The 22,580-nt window shown below is 36.6% G+C and overlaps 1 protein-coding gene across 5 annotated transcripts in view; it reads right to left on the bottom strand.

Annotated features, from left to right (window-relative positions):
- FNIP1 (folliculin interacting protein 1) overlaps positions 1 to 22,580 on the bottom strand; it is a 153,758-nt gene that overhangs the window by 42,739 nt on the left and 88,439 nt on the right. For 4 of the 5 annotated variants that reach the window (XM_047729934.1, XM_047729931.1, XM_047729932.1 and 1 more), the window contains 5 exons: positions 20,084 to 20,167; positions 18,842 to 18,913; positions 14,330 to 14,465; positions 12,085 to 12,286; positions 8,104 to 8,189 (listed from right to left, as the gene is read on the bottom strand). In XM_047729934.1, coding sequence (XP_047585890.1) covers positions 8,104 to 8,189; positions 12,085 to 12,286; positions 14,330 to 14,465; positions 18,842 to 18,913; positions 20,084 to 20,167 — 580 coding nt within the window. The remainder of the gene's footprint in view (positions 1 to 8,103; positions 8,190 to 12,084; positions 12,287 to 14,329; positions 14,466 to 18,841; positions 18,914 to 20,083; positions 20,168 to 22,580) is intronic. The other variant, XM_047729933.1, reaches the window with a different exon arrangement.

The following is a 22,580-nucleotide window of genomic DNA, read 5'->3' on the forward strand; positions in this document are numbered from 1 at the left end:
GGACTTTGAGCTCTATTACAAAGCTGTAATCATCAAGACAGAACAGTACTGGCCCAAAATCAGACACCTAGATCAATGGAACAGAACAGAGTGCCCAGAAATGGACCCTTAACTCTACGGTCAACTGATCTTCGACAAAGAAGGAAAGAATGTCCAATGGAAAAAAGACAGTCTCTTCAACAAATGGTGTTGGGAAAACTGGACAACGGAAAAATGAAGCTGGACCATTTCCTTACACCACACACAAAAGTAGACTGAAAATGGATGAAAGACCTAAATATGAGACAGGAATCCATCAAAATCCTTAGGAAGAACACAGGCAACAATCTTTGACTAGCAAGTTCTTCCTAGAAACATCACCAAAGGCAAGAGAAATAAGGGTGAAAATGAACTACTGAGGCTTCAACAAGATAAAAAGCTTTTGCACAGCAAAGGAAACAGTCAACAAAACCAAAAGACAACTGACAGAATGTGAGAAGATATTTGGAAATGAGATAAAGGGCTAGTCCAAAATCTGTAAAGACCTTATCAAACTCAACACCCAAAGAATAAATAATCCAATCAAGAAATGGTCAAAAGACATGAACAGACATTTCTGCAAAGACAACATCCAAATGGCCAACAGACACATGAAAAAATGCTCAACATCACTCAGCATCAGGGAAATATAAACCAAAACCTCCATAAGATACCACCTCACACCAGTCAGAATGGCTAAAATATTAAATCAGGAATCGACAGATGTGGCGAGGATGTGGAAAAAGGGGAACCCTCCTACACTGTTGGTGGAAATGCAAGCTGGTGCAGACACTCTGGAAAACAGTATGGAGGTTCATCAAAAAGTTGAAAATAGAGCTACCATAGGATCTAGCAATCACACCACTGGGTATTTACCCCAAAGATACAAATGTAGTGATCTGATGGGGCACACGCACCCCAATGTTTATACCAGCAATGTCTGCAATATCCAAACTATGGAAAGAGCCTAGATGTCCATCAATAGAAAAACGGATAAAGAAGTTGCAGTGTATATATGTTGTGTGTGTGTATACACACATACACAAATATTCTGCAGCCATCAAAAAAATGAAATCTTGCCATTTGCAATGACATGGATGGAACTAGAGGGTATTATGCTAGACAAAATAAGTCAGAGAAAAAGAATGATCATATGATCTTGCTACTATGAGGAATTTGAGAAATAGGACAGAGATCAGAGGGGAAGGGAGGAAAAAATGAAACAAGGTGAAGCCAGAGAGGGAGACAAACCATAAGAGACTCTTAATCTTAGGAAACAAACTGAGGGTTGCTGGAGAGGATGGGGTGGGAGGGATGGCATGGCTGAGTGATGGACACTGGGGAGGGTATGTGCTATGGTGAGTGCCATGAATTGTATAAGACTGATGAATCACAGACCTGTATCCCTGAAACAAACAATCTATTATATGTTAATAAAAAATAAATAAATAAAAGCAATCTTAAACTACAACAAAAAGGTGTAAAATGTGAAAAGAAACCCAGCCACAAAATACATTTCAGTCGGATACTTGTTAACAGAATAAGTTCTGAAACAAGAAGGCAGAGCACTGTTTTGTTCAACTCATCTAGGAATGTATCCGGCTATTCCAATTTTTCACTGCTCTGCACTTGTTACAAATGATCATAAAATCACTGTGAGTATAGTTTGAGGCTATAAATAAATTTCAGCAAGTAGGTGAATTCACAAATACACAAACTGTATATAATGAGGATCAAATGTATATATTGAAGTACTTCTACTGACAGACCTTTAAAGTTTATAAAGTATTTTTTTAAGTTTTATTTATTTATGGGGGAGGGCAGAGGGACAGGGAGAAGCAGACTCCCCGCTGAGGGTGGAGCCTGACAGGGAGCTCAATCCCATGTCACACCCTGAAATCACACCCTGAAGTAAAGTGAGACATTTAACCCACTGAGCCACCCAGGTGCCCCTTAAAAAGTATTTTTAAGATTATGTAAGAAAGCTTAACTGACTTAGTCTTTCATATCTGTATAGTAACTGAAGTAAAATAATCAAACTAGTATAAAAGGAAAGGTACACAATCACACATATGCAATGATTTTATAACTCACACATACTGTAAATTCAGGCAATATTAAAATTCTAAAGCTAGGCCATATAGATTACCTAATAACATGCCAATTAATTCATAGGTGTTCTACTAGGAATGAATTTTCTGACAATATTTACTATGCTGGTAACCTCAGCTGGATCTATGATGACAGTTTCCTCAGAACTCAAATAGGGACACTTGGCCTTTTTCCACAACGTCTGTGACTGCAGAGAAGAAACTATCAATCCAATAACGGAAAGTAACATTTCCAAGTGCACAGGCAAGTACTGACTGCTTTGTAATACTGCAAAATGTGAAACTCGGAATACTGCAGAATTCTTTAAGGCATATAAGCAAAAAGAATTATTCAAACACATATTTGTAATAATTCCAGTCTAAAGTCAACTGAACAATACAAATAAAACAATAAAAATTTTAAAATATTATTAACAAAATACCCAATCATTCATAGCACATTTCTTTTACTTTAAAGTTATATTATCCATTTGAGGAAAAGCAAACTTCTTAAGAATCTTTGGATGAACTTTCAGGCAAACTACAGATTAAATTTAGAAACTGAAAAGATTAGGGGCGCCTGGGTGGCTCAGTGGGTTAAAGCCTCTGCCTTCGGCTCAGGTCATGATCCCAGGGTCCTGGGATCGAGCCCCACATCGGGTTCTCTGCTCTGCAGGGAGCCTGCTTCCTCCTCTCTCTCTCTGCCTGCCTCTCTGCTTACTTGTGATCTCTGTCTGTCAAATAAATAAATAAAATCTTTAAAAAAAAAAAAAAGAAAGAAAAAGAAATTGAAAAGATTAAAACTTTTCATACTTCTCAAAACCACTCATTTCCATGACAAAGGCATAGTTTACAGGTTTCTCAAAGAGAAATCACTCTAGAATTCTTTTTCTGGGTTATGCAATTAAAGTAAAACTTTCCAGCTATGTAAATACAGACGAACTAGGCTACAAGGGAATGTGTGAAGAGCAAAGCTGTCATAAACCATGAGAAATACATAAAAAACCACTGTACCCAGCTAATAATGTTTTAACTTAATATGGTATTAGGTTCAACATGTCTTGGTTCCAATGAAACATAAGAACTTTTCCCACTGCATATAATCTCTCTGAAGAATTTCTAAGCCCAGAAACTCATTATTTCAAAGTAAAATTATTCTCAAATGCTGACTCGGACATCCTCTCTCAGGGCTGTACAGCTGAAACTGCTGTACAATGCAGGATTGCAAATATACCTAGCATTGTAGTAGTATAGGTTTGGCAATTTTTCTCCTTGAAAACAGTTTAAGCTAGTAATTCCCAAACAGACTGTGAAATAAAAATGCAAGGCTCTAGACCTCTAGGAGTTTGGGAAACAGTTTTCATTATGTTTGCCTGGTTATTAGCTCAGCACCATATTTTTCTTTCTAATCAGTGTTATTTAATATAATTTAACTTCCAAACAAAATCAATTTGAGTTTTATCTAAATGGAAGTATTCCAATTCTATTTCAATTCAGTGTACTCTTACATAAAAATATTGATTAAAAAATATCTGAACTTCCAATCCTAGCCAAAATGTAAAGAGCCTGGAAGTCATCTCATCACTTTACTCCTCAAAAGAAAAAGGCTGAACAAACTGAAAATCAATGACTTTTCTTAGCTACATCACAGAATTGAGGTCTGAGGATAAAACATCACCCCTAAAACTAAACAAGAATCATAGCTAAGACCACCTTTCCTGAAGCAAATGCTTCTGTAACTGGTAGGCCAATAACTGGTAGGAACACTTAAAAAGTAACTGATGAATTTGGTGGCACAATAAATATGAACTACCACTGAATGATTAAAAAACTCCTTGGAGGGCTGTCTGGGTGGCTCAGTGGGTTAAGCCTCTGCCTTCAGCTCAGGTCATGATCTCAGGGTCCCAGGATCGAGTCCCACATCGGGCTCTCTGCTAGGCAGGGAGCCTGCTTCCTCCCCTCTCATTCTCTCTCTCTCTCTCCTTGTGATCTCTATCAAATAAATAAAATCTTAAAAAAAAAACAAAAAACTCCTTGGGTACCAGTTTTAGGAAGACTGCCACACTTTAAGGGAGTACCATCAGATTTCCACAATGAGGATCAAAGAAACATCCTTTTGTGTTTCAGATAGGGAGGAATTCTAACAATTTTTTTTTTAAAGATTTTATTTATTTATTTGACAGAGAGAGATCACAAGCAGGCAGAGAGGCAGGCAGAGAGAGAGGAGGAAGCAGGCTCCCTGCTGAGCAGAGAGCCCGATGCGGGACTCGATCCCAGGACCCTGAGATCATGACCCGAGCCGAAGGCAGCAGCTTAACCCACTGAGCCACCCAGGCGCCCCAGAATTCTAACAATTTTTAAGTACACCGAGGGCATTCTCCAAAACAAACATCTGCCCTCCAAGAGTCCAAGTCCAACTATACTAGTGTCTTATCTGACCTAAGAAATGGGCATTTAGACAACTCAATTGTTACTGGCCTTCCACAATCATGTATTAGGAGCAAAATAAAGACCAAGAAACCCTTCTGAAGGTCAAAATCCAGGAATTCAAGCTCATTAAAAAAAAAACTACGATTTGATCACAAGATTATAAAATACTTCCTCCCCCATGCCCAACACCTCACCACTGGACCATTTTAACAAAATACTGCTAAAAGACAATAAAAACACAGTCTGGGGCTCTATTTAAAAAAAAAAAAAGGAAAGGATAGGAGAGGAAGAGGGGAAGCAGGGAAGGGAAGAAGGGAGGGAAGAAGGAGAATAGGGGAGAGGAGGGGAAGCAGGGAGGGGATGGGGAAGGGCGGGGAAGGGGAAGGGAGGAGAAGGAGAAGGGAAGGGAACGGAAGAAAAAACCAACACCCAAAACTCTGCTGGAATTAACAAGTGATTACAGCAAGGTCACAGCTAAGGTTACTATACAAAGGTCAGGGACACATGGATGGACCTAGAGAGTGTTAGGCAAAGTGAAATAAATCAAAAAAGTATGCATGATTTCACTTATAAGTAAAATCTAAAAACAAAACAAAACAAAATAAATGAACAGACAGAAACAAACTCATAAATAGAGAATAAACTGGTGGTTGCCACAGAGGATCATGTGGGGAGATGGTTGAAATAGGTGAAGTGGTTAAGAAGAGCCAATTTAAAGTTACAAATAAAAAGGTCACAAAGATGAAAAGTACAGCATAGGAGTATAGCCAATAATATTGCTGATAGCACTGATGTGACTACCTTACCATGGTGAACAGTGAGAAATATGTAGAACTGTCGTATCATAATGATGTAGACATGAAACTAATGTAACACTGGATGTCAACTATACTTCAAAAAATATATACACATATATACAAAAGCTCATTGCTTTCTTATATCCCAGCAACAAACAGTTGAAATTTGAAATTATAAACACAGTATCATTTATGTTAATACCAAAAAAACCCTCACCCTGAAATACTTAGGTAATAATCTTTAAAAATGTACAAGATCTGGGGCATCTGGTTGGGTCAGTCAGTTAAGTGCCCAATTCATGATTCTGGCTTGGTCATGAGATCAAGCCCTGTGTCAGGGTTAGGCACTGGGCGTAGAGTGTGCTTAAAATTCTCTCTTTTCCTCTGCCCCTTTCTCCTCCCCATCAAAAGTATAAGATCTATAGAAAAAAAAGAAATATAAAAAAACTGATTTAAGGAATTAAAGAATACCTAATAAATGGAGAGATATTCCATGTTCATGTATAGGAAGACTCTATTGCTAAGATGCCACTTTTTCCCAATATGACCTAGAAATTCAATACAATCTCAATCAAAATCACAGCGAGTTATTTTGCAGATATCAACAAAGTGATTCTAAAGTTTATATGAAGAGGCAAAAAGACGCATAATAACCAACATAAAATGAAGGGGATGAACAGAGTTGGAGGGCTCCTACTACCTAACTTTAAGAACTACTGTGGAGCACCTGGGCTGCTTGAACGGTTAAGTGTCCAACTCTTGATTTTGGATCAGGTCATGATCTCAGTCAAGGTTGTGAGATGGAGCCCCGCGTCCAGCTCAGCGCTCAGCACACAGTCATCTTGAGATTCTCTCAATCCCTCTCCCCCTAACCCCCCCAATTATGTGCACACATAGCATGTGTGCGCGTGCTCTCGCTTTAAAATAAAATAAATAAATCTGGGCGCCTGGGTGGCTCAGTGGGTTAAGCCTCTGCCTTCGGCTCAGGTCATGATCTCAGGGTCCTGGGATCGAGTCCCGCATCGGGCTCTCTGCTCACCAGGGAGCCTGCTTCCCTTCCTCTCTCTCTGCCTGCCTCTCTGCCTACTTGTGATCTCTGTCTGTCAAATAAATAAAAAAAATAAAAAATCTTTTAAAATAAATAAATAAATAAATAAATAAATAAATCTTTTTAAAAAATTGTTCTAAATTCCATCAAGAAATGCTGAGGGAATAATTTTTATTTTCCATATACTTCATCTATAAGAAACATTTATTATAATGTTTTAATTATAAACAGCACCTGAAAGATAACAATTTGAATTCTTTGTTATTTTTTAATTAACATATAATGTATTATTAGCCCCAGGGGCACAGGTCTGTGAATCGTGAGGTTTACACACTTCACAGCACTCACCATAGCACATACCCTCCCCAATGTCCATAACCCCACCACACTCTCCCTACATCCCCCCACCCCCGCAACCCTCAGTTTGTTTTGTGAGATTAAGAGTCTCTTATGGTTTGTCTCCCTCCTGATCCCATCTTGTTTCAGTATTTATTTAATTTATTTATTTATTTATTTATTTATTACAGTATTTGTTAGTATGGTTCATTCAGTAACATAGGATAGGCCTGAAGTTAACATGCTAAAATATAAAAATAGCAGAAACATCAGTTCCAATATAATTTGCATTTGTGCAAATTATTTCCTTCCAAGACCAAAAAAGAAAAACTGATTTCTCTAATTTGTTTTTCTATTCCCCTCATCACTGAGTTTACTGAACAAAAATGGAAGATTTTTAAGCTTACTTTTAATACCTTTATCCTAAAAATTATAGTAAATAAAAGGTGAATGACTAGTAAATTTTATCTTTCTCAATAATTGAGTCCAGTGGATAATTATTACACAATAGCCACAAAGTAAACGTTTTCAATTTAAATAAATTAAAAACATGATAAAATACTCCATATTGGTTAGGTTATTTTTAACCATGCAATTTCCACTTAATACTTCTCTATAACTCAATTTCAAAAATCACACAGAACATTATTGAGGCAATACAGTCTCTCATTTTGAGAGAAGTTAAAAAAAAAAAAAAGACACCAGATTTACTTCCACTGTGGTTTATCTAACATAGTATGAGGAAAATGAAAAATAAAAAACAAGCAAAGTTGAAAACAAACATAGGTTTTCCCTTACTGTCAAATTTACTAGACACATCACTCCTTAGTCATCTCCATTAACAAAAGATGTGTGTGTATCCGTGTGTGTCTGAGTGTCTGGTTGTGTATGACATGCCTAAAGTTTCATCATAACAATCCTGAAATAGCACAAGCTAAAAGAGGCTCTCACTCCAAAATGTAATAGTCCATTTAAACCAACAATCCAGCAGATCTCTGCCCCAATATGGGACCACAACAAATACGTAGCCAGATTTTCTGAGATACATAACTACTGGTAATAATAAACCTTAAGTGATACACTTAACCCAAGAGAGAGGACAAAGCATGTTTCTGGGGAACAAGGGTCTCCCTCCTCTAGTCATATTTGTTTCTGTAATGCTTTGGTACTAAAACCATGCCCCCTGATGAATCCCAAATATGCTTGAATCCCTAAAACAAGTGATACTTAATAACAGAAGCCAGTGGCCTAGTGAATTATACCTTCTCTTGTCCATGGGACCAAGAAATTTAAATAATTTTATCAGAAAAACCTAAAAAAAAATAAATCTTCCTGTGTACACTACTAGACAACTCTAAATTATGAAAAGCTAGAGAATATGTACCTGAATTCATTTAGGGCATCAACTATTCGATTATATGCCAAACTCCTCTGATTGGCATCAGCTGATCTCCGGCTCATTTTCATAGCCTTGGAAGCAATGAAATAGTTAATTCTTACACTGATCATAAGCAAAAAATGGGAGGAAAAAAAAGTGAAGGACAAAATCACTTATTTCCACAACACTCTACCATCATGTAAAGAAGGTACATACATTTACAGAGGCTTTCTTTTTTGCACCTTTGATCATTAACAGTTATAACAAAATTCAAATTTTTTAAATGTTAAATCTCTTACTGAAACTGTCAAATGGCAGAATACTAACATTAAAAAAAACTGATATTAACAGTTTCTGGGTTACATAAAACTACCATTTTCTGTTTTTGTTTTTGTTTTTTTAACATACAGAGCAAGATACAATAACTCAGTAACAATGGCATTTTCATCTAGCATTTTCACAGAGAATAGCTTGTTAAGTAAACCTTTTGAAAAATCTAAAACATCAGGATTCTACTGAAAAGTATCTCAAGCTATTAATAATATTTTCTTTATTAAAAACATATTTAGCCAAGGTTGAGAGGCTTTGCTTTAGAGAGACAAAAAGTGGATCAGGATTAGGATGTGAATGTCAAAAAGAACTTTTTTTAGACATTTTAAAGAGAACGGATTTCTGCATTACTTATGTAATTAAAAATCAATTTAAAAAATTTTAAACATATATTTCAGAGGTCAGACTACTTTAAGGCCAGAAATCATGTTCATGCACCTCAAAAACTTCATAAGGTAAATGCGAAACTATGTTTTCATAAACTGTTGAGATTCCCAATTTATTAAAAAAAAAAAAAGAGTGAATATTCTTTAGCTAGAACTAAACACTAGTCTTAACTTTATCAGCAGTAAAAATGTACAATTACAGTATAGATCTCAAAAGGTGACATAAGCTTTAAAATAATTCCCAAGGTACCGAGAAACAAAATCCATATATTTTCATTTAAAAAAAAAACCAAATAAATGATACTGTCAAAACTGACCCTAAAAGAAAACTTCTCTGGATGGTCCACTGTTTACGATATTCTATCACTAATTAACAGCTATAGAACTTTTAAAATTAAGTTCTGTTTATTTATATAAAGATACTCATCCATTAAGCTTTATCTTTCAGCTATAGTAAGAAAATGAGATTTAAAACTTGCTGAACAAATACTAAAACAACTATAAAGACTGCAATGTATGCTTTTTGGTTATAAAATAGTCAAAGCATTAAAACATGTAAAAAGTAATCTATAATGAGTTCTATACTGCCTGAATATTTCAAATTTTATACAAAACTTCAAACCATTCTCCCAGTAACTCAAAATGTCAGTTCATTCGCAGCTAAATATTATGTGTATTGACTTTGGCAACACTGATTACAAAAAGGGACAGCTGCCAACTGAAGAAAATGTCACCAAGGTCTAACTTCTGAAAAAAGCAAAAATGGCCATTACTCATTTGTTCAAGTAAAGATGTACTGCTAATGATCTATTTGTCCTCTGACGATTTAACGTGAATAACAAACATCAGTGTACTCTCTAGAGGCAGAGGAGACTTAGTCACTGCTGGGTTACCAAAATGCATCCTGTTTTCAAGACCATTCTAATTGGTCTTCCTCTCCCTAGCCTTCTGAATTCTACTCTCTTAAAAAAAAACATACTGCTAAATTAATCTTCCGAAAGCACAATTTGGAGACGGCTTTAACAACAAAGTCAAAACTTCTGGCTAGCATTCTAGAATCTTTGTAGTCGGTTCTCATAAATTCTGTCAACCATACCACGCACTACCCCTCTTCTATCCTTTCCCTTCTGTATACTGTCAGTGGGATTAAGAATTTAGTTATTCCCAATGATTTGTTACTTTAACTTCCTGGGAATCTCTTAAAAATAATAGGGAAACTTCACCACAGTATTAATTACAGTGTAGTTATAATTATGAAAGAGTAAAAATGACTTAATAGAAAAACTGTTACTTGAGGAAATCCTCTCAAATATATTTAAGAACAATTTACAATGACATGAGAAGTGTATATGTTAACAATGATGAGTTTTTAAAAATAGGCACATAATTAAAATAATATGGACACAGAACAATCCCAATCGAGTAAAAATAAAATATACATAGAAAAGGCCTGGGAAGACTTTAAGCAAAATGTTACAGAGTTATTTTTGGGTGGCAAGTTTATCAATTTTCTTGCTATTCAGCTATATCCAATTTTCAAAGCTTTAAGTTTAAAAAATCCTACATATCCTTTAAGATCTAGTCCAAATGTAACATCTTTTCAAAAGGAAGTCCTCTTCTTTTCCTATGAGCTTGTCTTTTTTAGTTGTTCTTATGTTCTATCTTATATTCATAATTTTCTTACTTGTATATAAATTTATCATATCCACTATCAGCAGCATGAGACACAACTATTACTCTTACATTCTTAAATCTTTCTCTTCATTTGGCTCCCCTCAAAAAAGTATTCTCTCTTGTTTTTCCTATTACTTGAATGGCCAATTCCATTCCTCTCTGCAGTTCTTTCTCAACTCTTCAAATTTTAACTGCTGAAATGCTCCACAGATCAAGTGTAGGATCTCCTCTCCTTTCTTCTATTCCTCAGTTTCATGTCTTTAAATATCATCAATGCACTGATGACTATCTAGCCTGGTCTCCTGAACTCTAGACTCATATAACCACTTAGATGTCCAAAAGGCCTTTCAAACAAATACCTGACTTTCCTCTACCCAACCTGTTCCATCTTACTACTGGCAACTCCATCCTTCTTACTGCTCAAGTGAAAAATCTCAAGCCAACCTGTACTGTTCTCTTTCTCATACACGCCAATTGAGTCCATCAACTAATCTCATTAGCTCTATTTTCAAAACATATCCAGAATCCAACCACTACTCATCAATTCTATCACCTAACTGGTTTGAGTATCCAACATCTCTCACTGGATCACTGCAATAGTCTCCTATTTTGGTCCCATAGCATCCACCTTTGCCTCTAGAAGTCTATTCTTCATAAGCAGTAGGAGTGAGCCTCATAAATGCTGTCATTCCTCTACTTGAAACTCTCCAATGGTTTCCCATCTTAAGAGTAAATGCCAGTGCCCTTGCGATGGTATCCTAAAAGTGTGTACATAATCTGAAGTTACTTCTAAACCAGCCACTTTGGCCTCCTTACTTTGCTCAAGCATCAGGGTTACTCCTGACACAGGCCTTTGCCCCTGCCTAGAAAGTTCTTCCCTCATATAGTTGCATCTCACTTCTTCCATATCTCTGGATCAAATGTCATTCTATCAGGAACTATCATGACTAGGCAACAAAAATCAGAATGTCTCCATCCAGCATTCCTTATAAACCCATTTTCTTTTTCTCCACAACCTTTATTATCATCAAAAATCATATATTTGGAGCACCTGGGTGGCTTAATTGGTTAAGTGTCTGACTCTTGATTTTGGCTCAGGTCATGATCTCAGGGTCATGAGACAGAGCCCTGCATGAGGTTCTGTGCTGGGTGTGGAGCCTGCTTAACATTCTCTCTCTCCCTCTTCCTCTGCCTTTCTCTCTGCTTGTGCATGCATGCTCTCTCTCTCAAAAAAAAAAAAAAAAAAAAAAAAAAAAGTAAAAATAAAAATAATCATAATCATAAAATAAAACTTATATATTCATTTGTTTATTTGCTGCCTCATGAGGTCTAGAGTGTTGCTTTTTTCCCATATTACCTACACTTGCTAGAATACTGCTTGCAATGAATGGATGAATGACTTTGTAACATATATTAGGCAGTAAGCTCCTTGAAAAGAGCTGAAGTCTATTTTGCATCTCCAGAGCACTTTGTAGGGTACTTGCAACTGTGGCTGTTAATTTTTCTGCCAAATGAATAAACATAATACTAAATAAGGAGAGTAAGATTCAGAGGAAAATAAAGGACATAAACAAACCAACAACATGACTGTGCTTACCTGTTCTATTGCACTCTTTAGTTTGTTCATGTGGCTTTCAAAGAGAGGAAAATGTGAAAAAAAGAATTCATTAAATTTGTTATTTTCATCTTCATCTTTGGATAATGAAAAGATTACCCCAATTGCAATCTTCTTTTTTCTCACAATTCCTGGGTTAGGGCCACAGCTTTCATCTGACAGATTAAAGCTTTCTTCTACAGACCTTAAAAATAAATTTTTTTTAGTTAAAAAAATACAAAAATAATTAAATTCATAGTTTGAGTCCTTGCTAATTAAATGTAGACTAAGTATCTTTTTCTGTTTTATCAAGTAAATCTAAAAATGCATATCAACTGTTATCTCATTTAGCAATCTACTGGCTTTTCTTTCATACTCACATTTTTATAAGAAATTTTAACAGAGAGTCAGATTGGGAACATTTTTGTTCAATTAGAAGTCACTAAAAAAAGGAGAAAACTTCCAATTCATAACCGATCTAAAATGCCTGAATTTTTAGGTTTATAACTGAGTCTGATATAATTCACTGTTCTATGATCTACTTATGTCTCTCCTTTTGATTCCACAAATACTAAAAAAAATCAAGGACTAAGGGAGGAAGTAAAAGAGGAAACAAGAAGCTGCATTATCTATAGTTGCTTAACATAGACTAAAAAAAAGATCTTTCAAGAATGAATGAACTTGCCTAATTACAAACACGAAAAACTGAAATATCAAAACATGCAGTACATTAATCAAACACCCAAACAGAAGGGTTAACACTATAAAACTTTTAGGAAAAAACATAGGGTAAAAGCTTTAAGATACTGAATTTGGCAATGACTTCCTGGATATGACACTCAAAAGTACAGATAACTAAAGAAAAAAGAAATAAACTAGACTACATAAAATTAAAACTGCTGTGTACCAAAGGACACTGGCAACAGAATGAAAACACTACCCATGGAATGGGAAAAAATACAGCCAAGCATATGTCTGATAAAGGATTAGTATCTAGAATATGTAAAGAACTCCTATACTTCAACCAACAAACCTAATTTAAAAATGGGCACAACACTTTTAACAGGCATTTCTCCAAAAGACAGACACACAGCCAATAAGCACATAAAAACATACTCAATAACACTAGCTATTAGTGAAATACAAATCAAAACCATAATAAGATACCACTTCATACCCATCAGGATGGCTATTATCAAAAAAACAGAAAATGACTATTGGAAAGAATGTGGATAAATTAGAATTCTGTGCATTTCTGGTAAGAATGTAAAAATGGAACAGCCACTGTAGAAAACAATATGGAATTTTCACATAACTTTAACCACAGAATTACCCTATCTCCCAGCAATTCCACATCTGGGTATATACTCAAAAAGAATGAAAGGAGGAACTCAAACAGGGTATTTGTATACCCATGTTCGTATCAGCATTATTTGCAAAAGCCAAAAGGTGGAAGTAATCCAATTAGCAACAATCGCACCTCAGATAAACCTCATTGGCTACAATACTGTCACTGCTCAAAGCTAGGTGAAAGCAATCCAAATGTCCATCAACAGACAAGTGGATAAATAAAGTGTGATATATACACACAATGGAGTATTAATCAGCCCTAAAAAGGGATAAAACCCTAATACATGCAACAACACAGATGAACCATGAAGACATGCTAACTGAAATAAGCTACATATAAAAGGATAAATATTGTATGATACCACTTATATGAGGTTTGTAGAGAATTCTCAAATTCAGAGAGACAAAAAATAATATTTTGAACGGTGGATGCCAGGAGCCAAGGGTAGGGAGGAATGGGGAGTTACTGCTTAAGGGTATAGCTTCAATTTGGGGAAATAAAAAAGTTCTGGAGATGAATAGTGATGATGGTTGCATAACAATGTGAAGGTACTTAAAATGCCACTGAACTATACACTAATATCAGTTAAAACTACCAATAATTTAACAAATGGAATACATTTTAAAAGTTTCAAGACTTAAAATACACAAAATACAAACCCAGGCTCTAATAAGAACCATTCAGAATTGTGTTTAAGGAACTATTCAGGGCGCCTGGGTGGCTCAGTTCGTTGGGCGACTGCCTTCAGCTCAGGTCATGATCCTGGAGCCCCAGGACTGAGTCCCCCCTCTCATGCTCTCTCTTTCTCTCATTCTCCCTCTCAAATACATAAATAAAATCTTTTTTTAAAAAAATAAGGAACTATTCAATTTTATTATAGTGAAGGTTCCAACTTACCATCTAGGAAATACCCCATTCTCCAAGCTTGTTGTTTGGCTGCGTCGCCAACGTCGCTGGTAACTGCTGGCACAACTTCGGGTAAGTGAGGAGTTTGGAGAGGGAAATGGTGTAATAAGCAAGCTGCTCAGAGATGCTGTCAGGTCAAAATAAAAGCAAGTATAATGTAAACATTTAAAAATACATCAATAATAACTAAGCATAAAGATAATTTTTTTAAAGATTTCATTTATTTATTTGAGAGAGACAGCAAGAGATAGCACAAGCAGGGGGAGGGGAAAAGGGAAAGGAGGAAGCAGGCTTCCTGCTGGGCAGGGAGCACGACACGGGGTTCAATCCCAGAACCCTGGGACCATGACCTAAGCTGAAGGCAGAAGCTTAACCAACTGAGCCACCCAGGGGCCCCAAGATAAACTTCTTTTTAACAAATTTAATAGTAGTGATTCAAATTTTTCATTTTGCTTCATGAACTTCTAAAATTTCCATTTAAAAAAAATAACATCGTTGTTGGAGCAAAGTCCCAGAGCAGAAAATTCATATATTAATAGTGCATTGGAAAGAGACTCTGAGACATTCCCCTTTTTATAGTCTTACTCCCACCCCTACTTCAGAAGAAAGGGCTAATTTGAAACAAGCATTATTTCTTCAACCATGAGACTGTCCTCTAGCTTAGCTGAACACTTAGTCCTTATATTAAAAGAAGTATGATGTGATTCAGGTTTTTAAAATTATTTTATCTTTTTCAAGTTTGTATTTAAATTCTAGTTAGTTAATATACAGTATAATATTAGTTTCAAGTGGACAATATACTGATTCAGCAGTTCCACACAATATCCCTTGCTCATCACAACAAGTGCATGCCTTAATTCCCATCCCCTATTTAACCTATCCCCTCACCCACCTCCCTTCTCATAACCATCAGTTTCTGTAGTTAAGAGGTCTGTTTCTTGGTTTGCTTCTCTCTCATTTTTTCTCCCTTGGTCATTTGTTTTGTTTCTTAAATTCTACATATGAGTGAAACCGTGTTTATCTTGCTCGCACTACCTTATTTCCCTTAGCTCAATACCCTGTACCACCATCTATGCTGTTGCAAATGGAAGGCTTTATTCTTTTTTATGTCTTAGTAATATTCCACTGTATAAATATACCAAATCTTCCTATATCTACTCATCAGTTGATGGATACTGGGGCTGTTTCTATAATTTGGCTGTTGTAAATAATGCTGCTATAAACATACAATTGTAAACTGCATAAACGTGCATGTATCCCTCTGAACTAGTATTTTTATATTCTTTGGGTAAACAGTACTATAATTGTTGGACTGATGTGATTCCTTTTAATGCAGCAGCTAGATTTTAAGAACAAAAGTTCTGAATGTCATCTGAAGATGTCATTTAAAATCACATCATCTTTTATCTGTCACAATAGCTAAAATCAAAACAATAAGAAATAACAAGTGTTGAAAGGATATGAAAAGAATAGGACCCTAATGTGTTTGTAGAAATACAAACTGGTACAGCCACTAGGTTCCTCAAAAAACTATAAAGAGAAATACCATATGATTCAGTAATTCCACTACTGGGTATTTACACAAAGAAAACAAAAACAGTAATCTAAAAAGATACATGCACTCCTAAGTTTACTGCAGCATTATTCACAAGAGCCAAGATATGGGAGCAATCTAAGTGTCCACTGATAGATGAAGCAATAAAGAAGATGTATACAGATTACCCAATCATAAAATAGAATGAGATACTGCCATCTGAGACAACATGGATGGACCCAGAGGGTATAAAGCTAAGTGCAGTAAGTGAGACAGAGAAACACAAATACGTATGCTTTCACTTCTATGTGAAACCTAAAAAACAGAATAAACAAACAGCAGAAAGAGACCCAATAACACAGAGAACAAACTAATGGTTGCCAGAGAGAAGGGGGTTAGATGGGAAGGGAAAAATGCGTGAGAGGGAGTGGGAGACACAAGCTTCCAGTAATGAAATGAATAAATCACAGGGATAAAAAGGACAGGTTAGGGATGAGTCAGTGGTACTGTAATATTGTTGTAATAAAAATGAAGATGGGGCACCTGGGTGGCTCAGTGGGTTAAAGCCTCTGCCTTCAGCTCTGGTCATGATCCCGGGGTCCTGGGATGGAGCCCCACATCGGGCTCTCTGCTAAAGCAGGGAGCCTGCTTCCTCCTCTCTCTCTCTCTGCCTGCCTCTCTGCCTACTTGTGATCTCTGTCAAATAAATAAAATCTTTAAAAAAAAAAAATGAAGATGGGAGCTACATTTGTGGTAAGCATAGCATAACATACAGAGTTGTCAAATCCCTATGTTGTACATCTAAAACAGATGTAACACAGTGTGTTACAACTGTATTTACAACTATACTTCAATAAAAAGAATAAAAGTATCACTGACACTTGAACATGGGTTTGAAATGTGCAGGGCTACTTAACATATGTTTGGGGGGTTTTTTCGATAAATACAGTATAGAATTACAAATCTATTTTCTTTATGATTTTCTTTTTTTTTTTTAAGATTTTATTTATTTGACAGACAGAGATCACAAGTACGCAGAGAGGCAGGCAGAGAGAGGAGGAAGCAGGCTCCCCGCTGAGCGGAGAGCCCGATGCAGGGCTCAATCCCAGGATCCTGAGACTAGGACCTGAGCCGAAGGCAGAGGCTTTAACCCACTGAGCCACCAAGGGCCCTTCTTTATGATTTTCTTAACCACATTTTTCTCTATGTTATTGTAAAAATACAGTATACAATACATATGACATATAAAATGTATGTTAATTGACTGTTCATATTATCATTAAGGCTTCCAGTCAACAGTAGGCTATTAGTAGTTGAGTTTTTAGGAAGTCAAAAGTTATGTACAGATTTTTTTTTTTACTGCGCAGGGGGAGAGGAAGTTTGCACCCCTCACCAACACATTATCCAAGAATTAACTCTACTGATGAATTGCTTCTGCACAGGTAGTCAAGCCTGTGAATGTTGAGCCCCTTTCAATAATAGTCATGACTATACGTACTAAGCTCCAAAAAGAGATTAGATTGCTCCAGAGAATAAGTGGTGACAGACACATTCCAATAGAACCCATTATGATTATAATTGCTGCAATCCCTTAACTGTGAGGAATACGCTCTTCCCAAAAACCCCCTCTCCAGAAACTTTTTCTTGCCTGGAATGTCAAAACCTACAACCCTTTGTTTTTCGTTAGACTAGGAATCCTCTCCTTCTCTGTGCTGGATCTAGAAAGCGAAAGACATTAAGGGTCTGCTTTTCTTTGGCTATATTTTAAATTCCCATTTTCATAATTACAATCACATACTGAAAATTTGTGAGGTAATCAAAAACAGGGAAGCACCTCAGATGGTATATTACTTTTGGATATCAGGAGTGAAAACTAACAGACTCACTATGAAGATCTGTTCATTTCAATTCTCGCTAACAAATCCAACGTTAATGGGAAGAGCTTTATGTGCCATATAACTATCTGGAACATCAATGAATTAATTCTAAACTACTTCCTTGAAAAGACCACATTTTTATTAGTATTATAAGTAAGTGTTGTAAAAGTCTAAGACTGGATATGTATAACTAACCTGGGGATGCTTCAGTGAAAAATCAAATGCTAATTTAAATTTGGAAAAAAACTATGTGTTACCAGAGTCCGGTACTAAAAATAACCCTACTGGAAAAAAAAGAAAATACACAATTAATTTAAAAGGTGTACATGAAGTTATGGCTTGAAAAAGCCTTACAGATCAATCTGATGAGGGAACAGAAGGCTGGGTGAGGACAAAGCAAAAGTTGACACCCAGCAACATTCCCCTACCCCCACTCCTGTATGGGACATATATGACATTCTTTAGGAATCTCCCAACTACCTTAATGTTAATACCTTGCTAAGAAGGGAAAAAGGACCTTAGCAATGGCAAAGCCTCTGGTATCCGGTATCTTGTAGGTCCTCTTTAGCATATCAAAGTTCTATTGAAACCTCCCTTTTTCCTTACCTCCCCCAACCCCACCATATATAACCTGCCACCCATCACAACCCTGGAGCAGCAGCTCTTTCTGCCCACGGGTCCTGCCCCTGTGCTTTAATAAACCACCATTTTGCACCAAAGATGTCTCAAGAATTCTTTCTTGGTCATCAGCTCTGGACTCTACCCTACTGAACTTCACCTATATTCTAACACCTCATCAAATTCAGCTAGGGCCTTCAATTTATAGCTAAAGAAAATGAAGTACAGATACTAATTTATCACCTCCAAAACCCTGGATAAAATAATAAGAACTAAATTCCTGTCACAGAAGAGAAAACTAAATCTCTAGATTACACAGAGGCAATGAGTGTTAGAAATATACGCTAGATTAGTTCCTAAGAAAATTTAAAAATTCAATTAGAAAAGAAGTTGAGATTATTTGAAAGATCAAGATTTTTCATATTAGCAATAATCTCATAAGAAAACTAGATTAACACATGAACTTGGCATTACCAGAACGTGCTATGCCACTGTCTCTGTCCTCATTCAGCTCTCTTCCAGGCATGTCCATTGGGTTGCTGTGAACTGTGAATTAAGACAAAACTGTCAGAGCATATAATACTATCCAGGGTGGTGTTGCTGCTTTTATGTAGCAAATGAAATCATGCTCATCTCATTGCATTCCTTTATTTTTTTTCAATAGCATGGCACAAACCCAACACCAAGAGCTATCACTCAGTTGAACAAGCTTTGAGATCTAGGTGAAGATTGACATATAATATGAAAATATGATATATTATCTAAAGAAGCAAGGGATGCTAAAAGGAAAATACTCACAATATGCTACTAAATAACCAAAAAGCATGCTATTGAACTTAATAAGAATGATTCCTGGAGGTAAATAATGGGTATATGGTGGTTCACTTTACTATTCTGCCAATATTGATGTATGTTTAAAAATTCCTCAAAATAAAAATTTTAGGAAGACAGTTTGAATGGTATGATCCAAATTAAATTATGCTGTTTTTTCAGAAAGGTTAATTCTAGCTGACACAATGGCTAATATATATTTTTTTGCTCATTTCTCATATTTTTCAAATTTTCTGTAATAAATATGTATTATTCCTATCTCATATTTGCAAGGAAAGTAAATATTAATTAAAACAAGAAGTTAGATACAACTCCCTGGACACAAGACATAAAAACACTCTACAATCATCAATTTAATGATATAAACAAATACACTCACATATGCCTTTTACAGGTTGATATAATGGTGCTTGTTCATCTAAATCTTAGCTCCAAGAGAAATCGTTCTTATGGAATAACACAGATCAGAAATTTTAAAATAGTGACTGAGAACATTTTCTGCAATTGGTGAACTATGAGTACACAAAAGCTACTCAGCCATGGAAACAAGAGCATGTCACATGAGAAATTCTAACTGGTATTGTTGAAATAATGTTCATACTAAAATTTGGTTAGGATTCTAAAGTTAAATCATTATTTTATAATGAGATATGAAATAAACTGAAATTACATGAAAATGTCAATTCTACTGATAACTGAAATTTCTGGAAAGTTTTAAGAACATACTCAGTAGAAAGGAATTAAGTTCTTACACTTGATAAACAATGTTTTCTTAACCACACCCTCTCCAAATGCATTTATCTACTCTCTTGTTTCCACAGCTTAACTACAGATTCTAGCCACTGGAGCACACCAGCTAGTCTACCCACACAGCACATGGCAAACCTGCAAAGAAAGAGGCGCTCCTGATCAGGCGGAGCGGACCCTGCTCAGAGAATGCCCGCCTGGGGCTGCAGAACTGTGAAAGACCTACATGGCGAAAACGTAAAATACATATGAAAGAGGGCTGTCAGAGAAGCTACAAAGCGTCAGGAATAAAGGGTGAGCTTAGGCAGCACAAATGCAGACCAACAGATATGGATGGAAGCTTTTAAATTAAGTAAGAATAATTCAAGCTGGCTTCCCCTCCTTGAAACAGGACTGTTTCTCTCTGGTCATAGCTTATGTCAAACAACACTCATGCCTACTTACTAATAAACCTGTATATAATAATAAAAATAACCTTCTACTACACAATGTAAAAGTTATTTTAAATGTTCAATCCTTTCTAACCTAAAACAATGATTTTAAAGATTCAAAAAAGCACAGTATTTTTTTTTTTAAGATTTTATTTATTTATTTGACAGACAGAGATCACAAGTAGGCAGAGAGGCAGGCAGAGAGAGAGGAGGAAGCAGGCTCCCTGCCGAGCAGAGAGCCCGATGCGGGGCTCGATCCCAGGACCCTGGGATCATGACCTGAGCCGAAGGCAGAGGCTTTAACCCACTGAGCCACCCAGGCGCCCCCCAAAAAGCACAGTATTATTATCTAAATAATCTGACATCTGCCAAATAAATTTACCTTTTTTTTTAAAGATTTTATTTATTTATTTGACAGAGAGAGATCACAAGTAGGCAGAGAGGCAGGCAGAGAGAGAGGAAGGGAAGCAGGCTCCCTGCTGAGCAGAGAGCCCAATGCGGGACTCGATCCCAGGACCCTGGGATCATGACCTGAGCTGAAGGCAGTGGCTTAACCCACTGAGCCACCCAGGCGCCCCAGATTTACCTTTTAAAAAGTCAGGGTTGTTTCTTTTTTTAAGATTTTATTTATTTATTTGAGAGCCTGTGTGCAAGAGAGCACGAGAGAGAGAGAGAGAGAGACTGGGTTTGGGGGTGCAGCGGAAGAGGGAAAGAGAAAAGCAGACTCCCCACTAAGCAGGGAGCCCACAGCAGGGCTCAATCCCAGGACTCTTGGGACTATGACCTTAACTGAAGGCAGACACTTAACCGACTGAATCACCCAGGTGCCCCAAAAAGTCAGTTTTAAAATTACAGCATTCTCCTGCCCCTGCAGTAAAGAGAAAACCAACTAAGTGCTTGGCTGAGAAAAGAGAACACAACATACAACAAAAAGCAGAAAAAGGATCTACTGACAAATACGTATGAGACTTCTTTTTTCTAACCTGGTGAAGTAACAAAGTAACTAACTTTGGAAGAAACCAAAGTTCCTAAAACAATGGTCAGCCACAAAGGAAGCAGGAACACCAACACAACTCCATCAACTCCCAGCTATCCAGGAAACATGGCTGCCACACACTGGACCAAATAACAGAGTCTGAAGACCCAAAGGGGCAACATTAGAACCTGGAAGCAAGCAGTTGGGCTGCCAGCTATACTTAATCAAGACAGCCTAAAGAGCCACCTAGGAGGTTACCTAGGATAGAATAGGGGGCTTTCAGTTTTAACGAGTGACAAATGTATTTTTCAAATTGCTGATGGATATTTTTCTATAACAAGAACTTCTAAAATTATAGTGCATTTGCAACAATCCTTCCATGTTTTAACTGTTCAGCTCTTTCTTCAATTCTCTCTAGCTACTTCAAAACTTATCTACTCTCTTTAAACTCCTTCTCTACCTACCTCCTTCCTTACTTTCAGGATATGACTGTCTCCCACATATGCATGTGTGTATGCAAACAGAATTCACCAGAAGGAACTCTCCTGTTTCCTTCCACTTTGTCTTCAAACTTAATCAAATTCTGTCCCTCCTGCCCCTTCTTGCTAGAGCTAGGAACCCCCACCTCCCTCCCTTTCAAAGCCAATTCTATGTCAGCTAGGACCTTCAAAAAATCTCACTTTACTACTTCTATCTTTAACTTTACCCTCCTTATAGCCTCCTATTCCATTCAACATTTAAACATAGTCAAAACCAGTGGCGCCTAGGTGGCTCAGTCAATTAAGCCTCCGACTCCTGATCTCAGCTCAGGTCATGACTTCAGGGTTGGGAGATCTAGCCCCGTGTCAGGCTCCGGACTGAGCATGGAGCCTCTTAAGAATGTCTTCTCTCCCTGCCCCTCCCCTCTTCTCAAAAAAATAAAGCAAAAAAAAATTATTAAACAAAGCAGTCAAAACTATTCTCTCCATATATCTAATACTATATAATTCAGTAGTTCTTTAAAATGTGGTCTGAAGCCTCCTTTAGGGGTCTGTATAAAACTGTATTTTCTTAATACACTTCAACCAAAACAACATATTACAAGAAAAGGAATACAGAAGCAGATATGAGGATTAAGTTGTATCCTATTAAGCCAGAAATGAAGGAGTCTTGCAAAAATCTAAACAATGCCACTCTCCTCATTTAGTTTTTTTCATGGAAAATAGTTATTTCATGTTATTTATATTAA

Source organism: Lutra lutra, chromosome 5 (assembly GCF_902655055.1).
Source record: "Lutra lutra chromosome 5, mLutLut1.2, whole genome shotgun sequence".
NCBI classification, from domain to species: domain Eukaryota; kingdom Metazoa; phylum Chordata; class Mammalia; order Carnivora; family Mustelidae; genus Lutra; species Lutra lutra.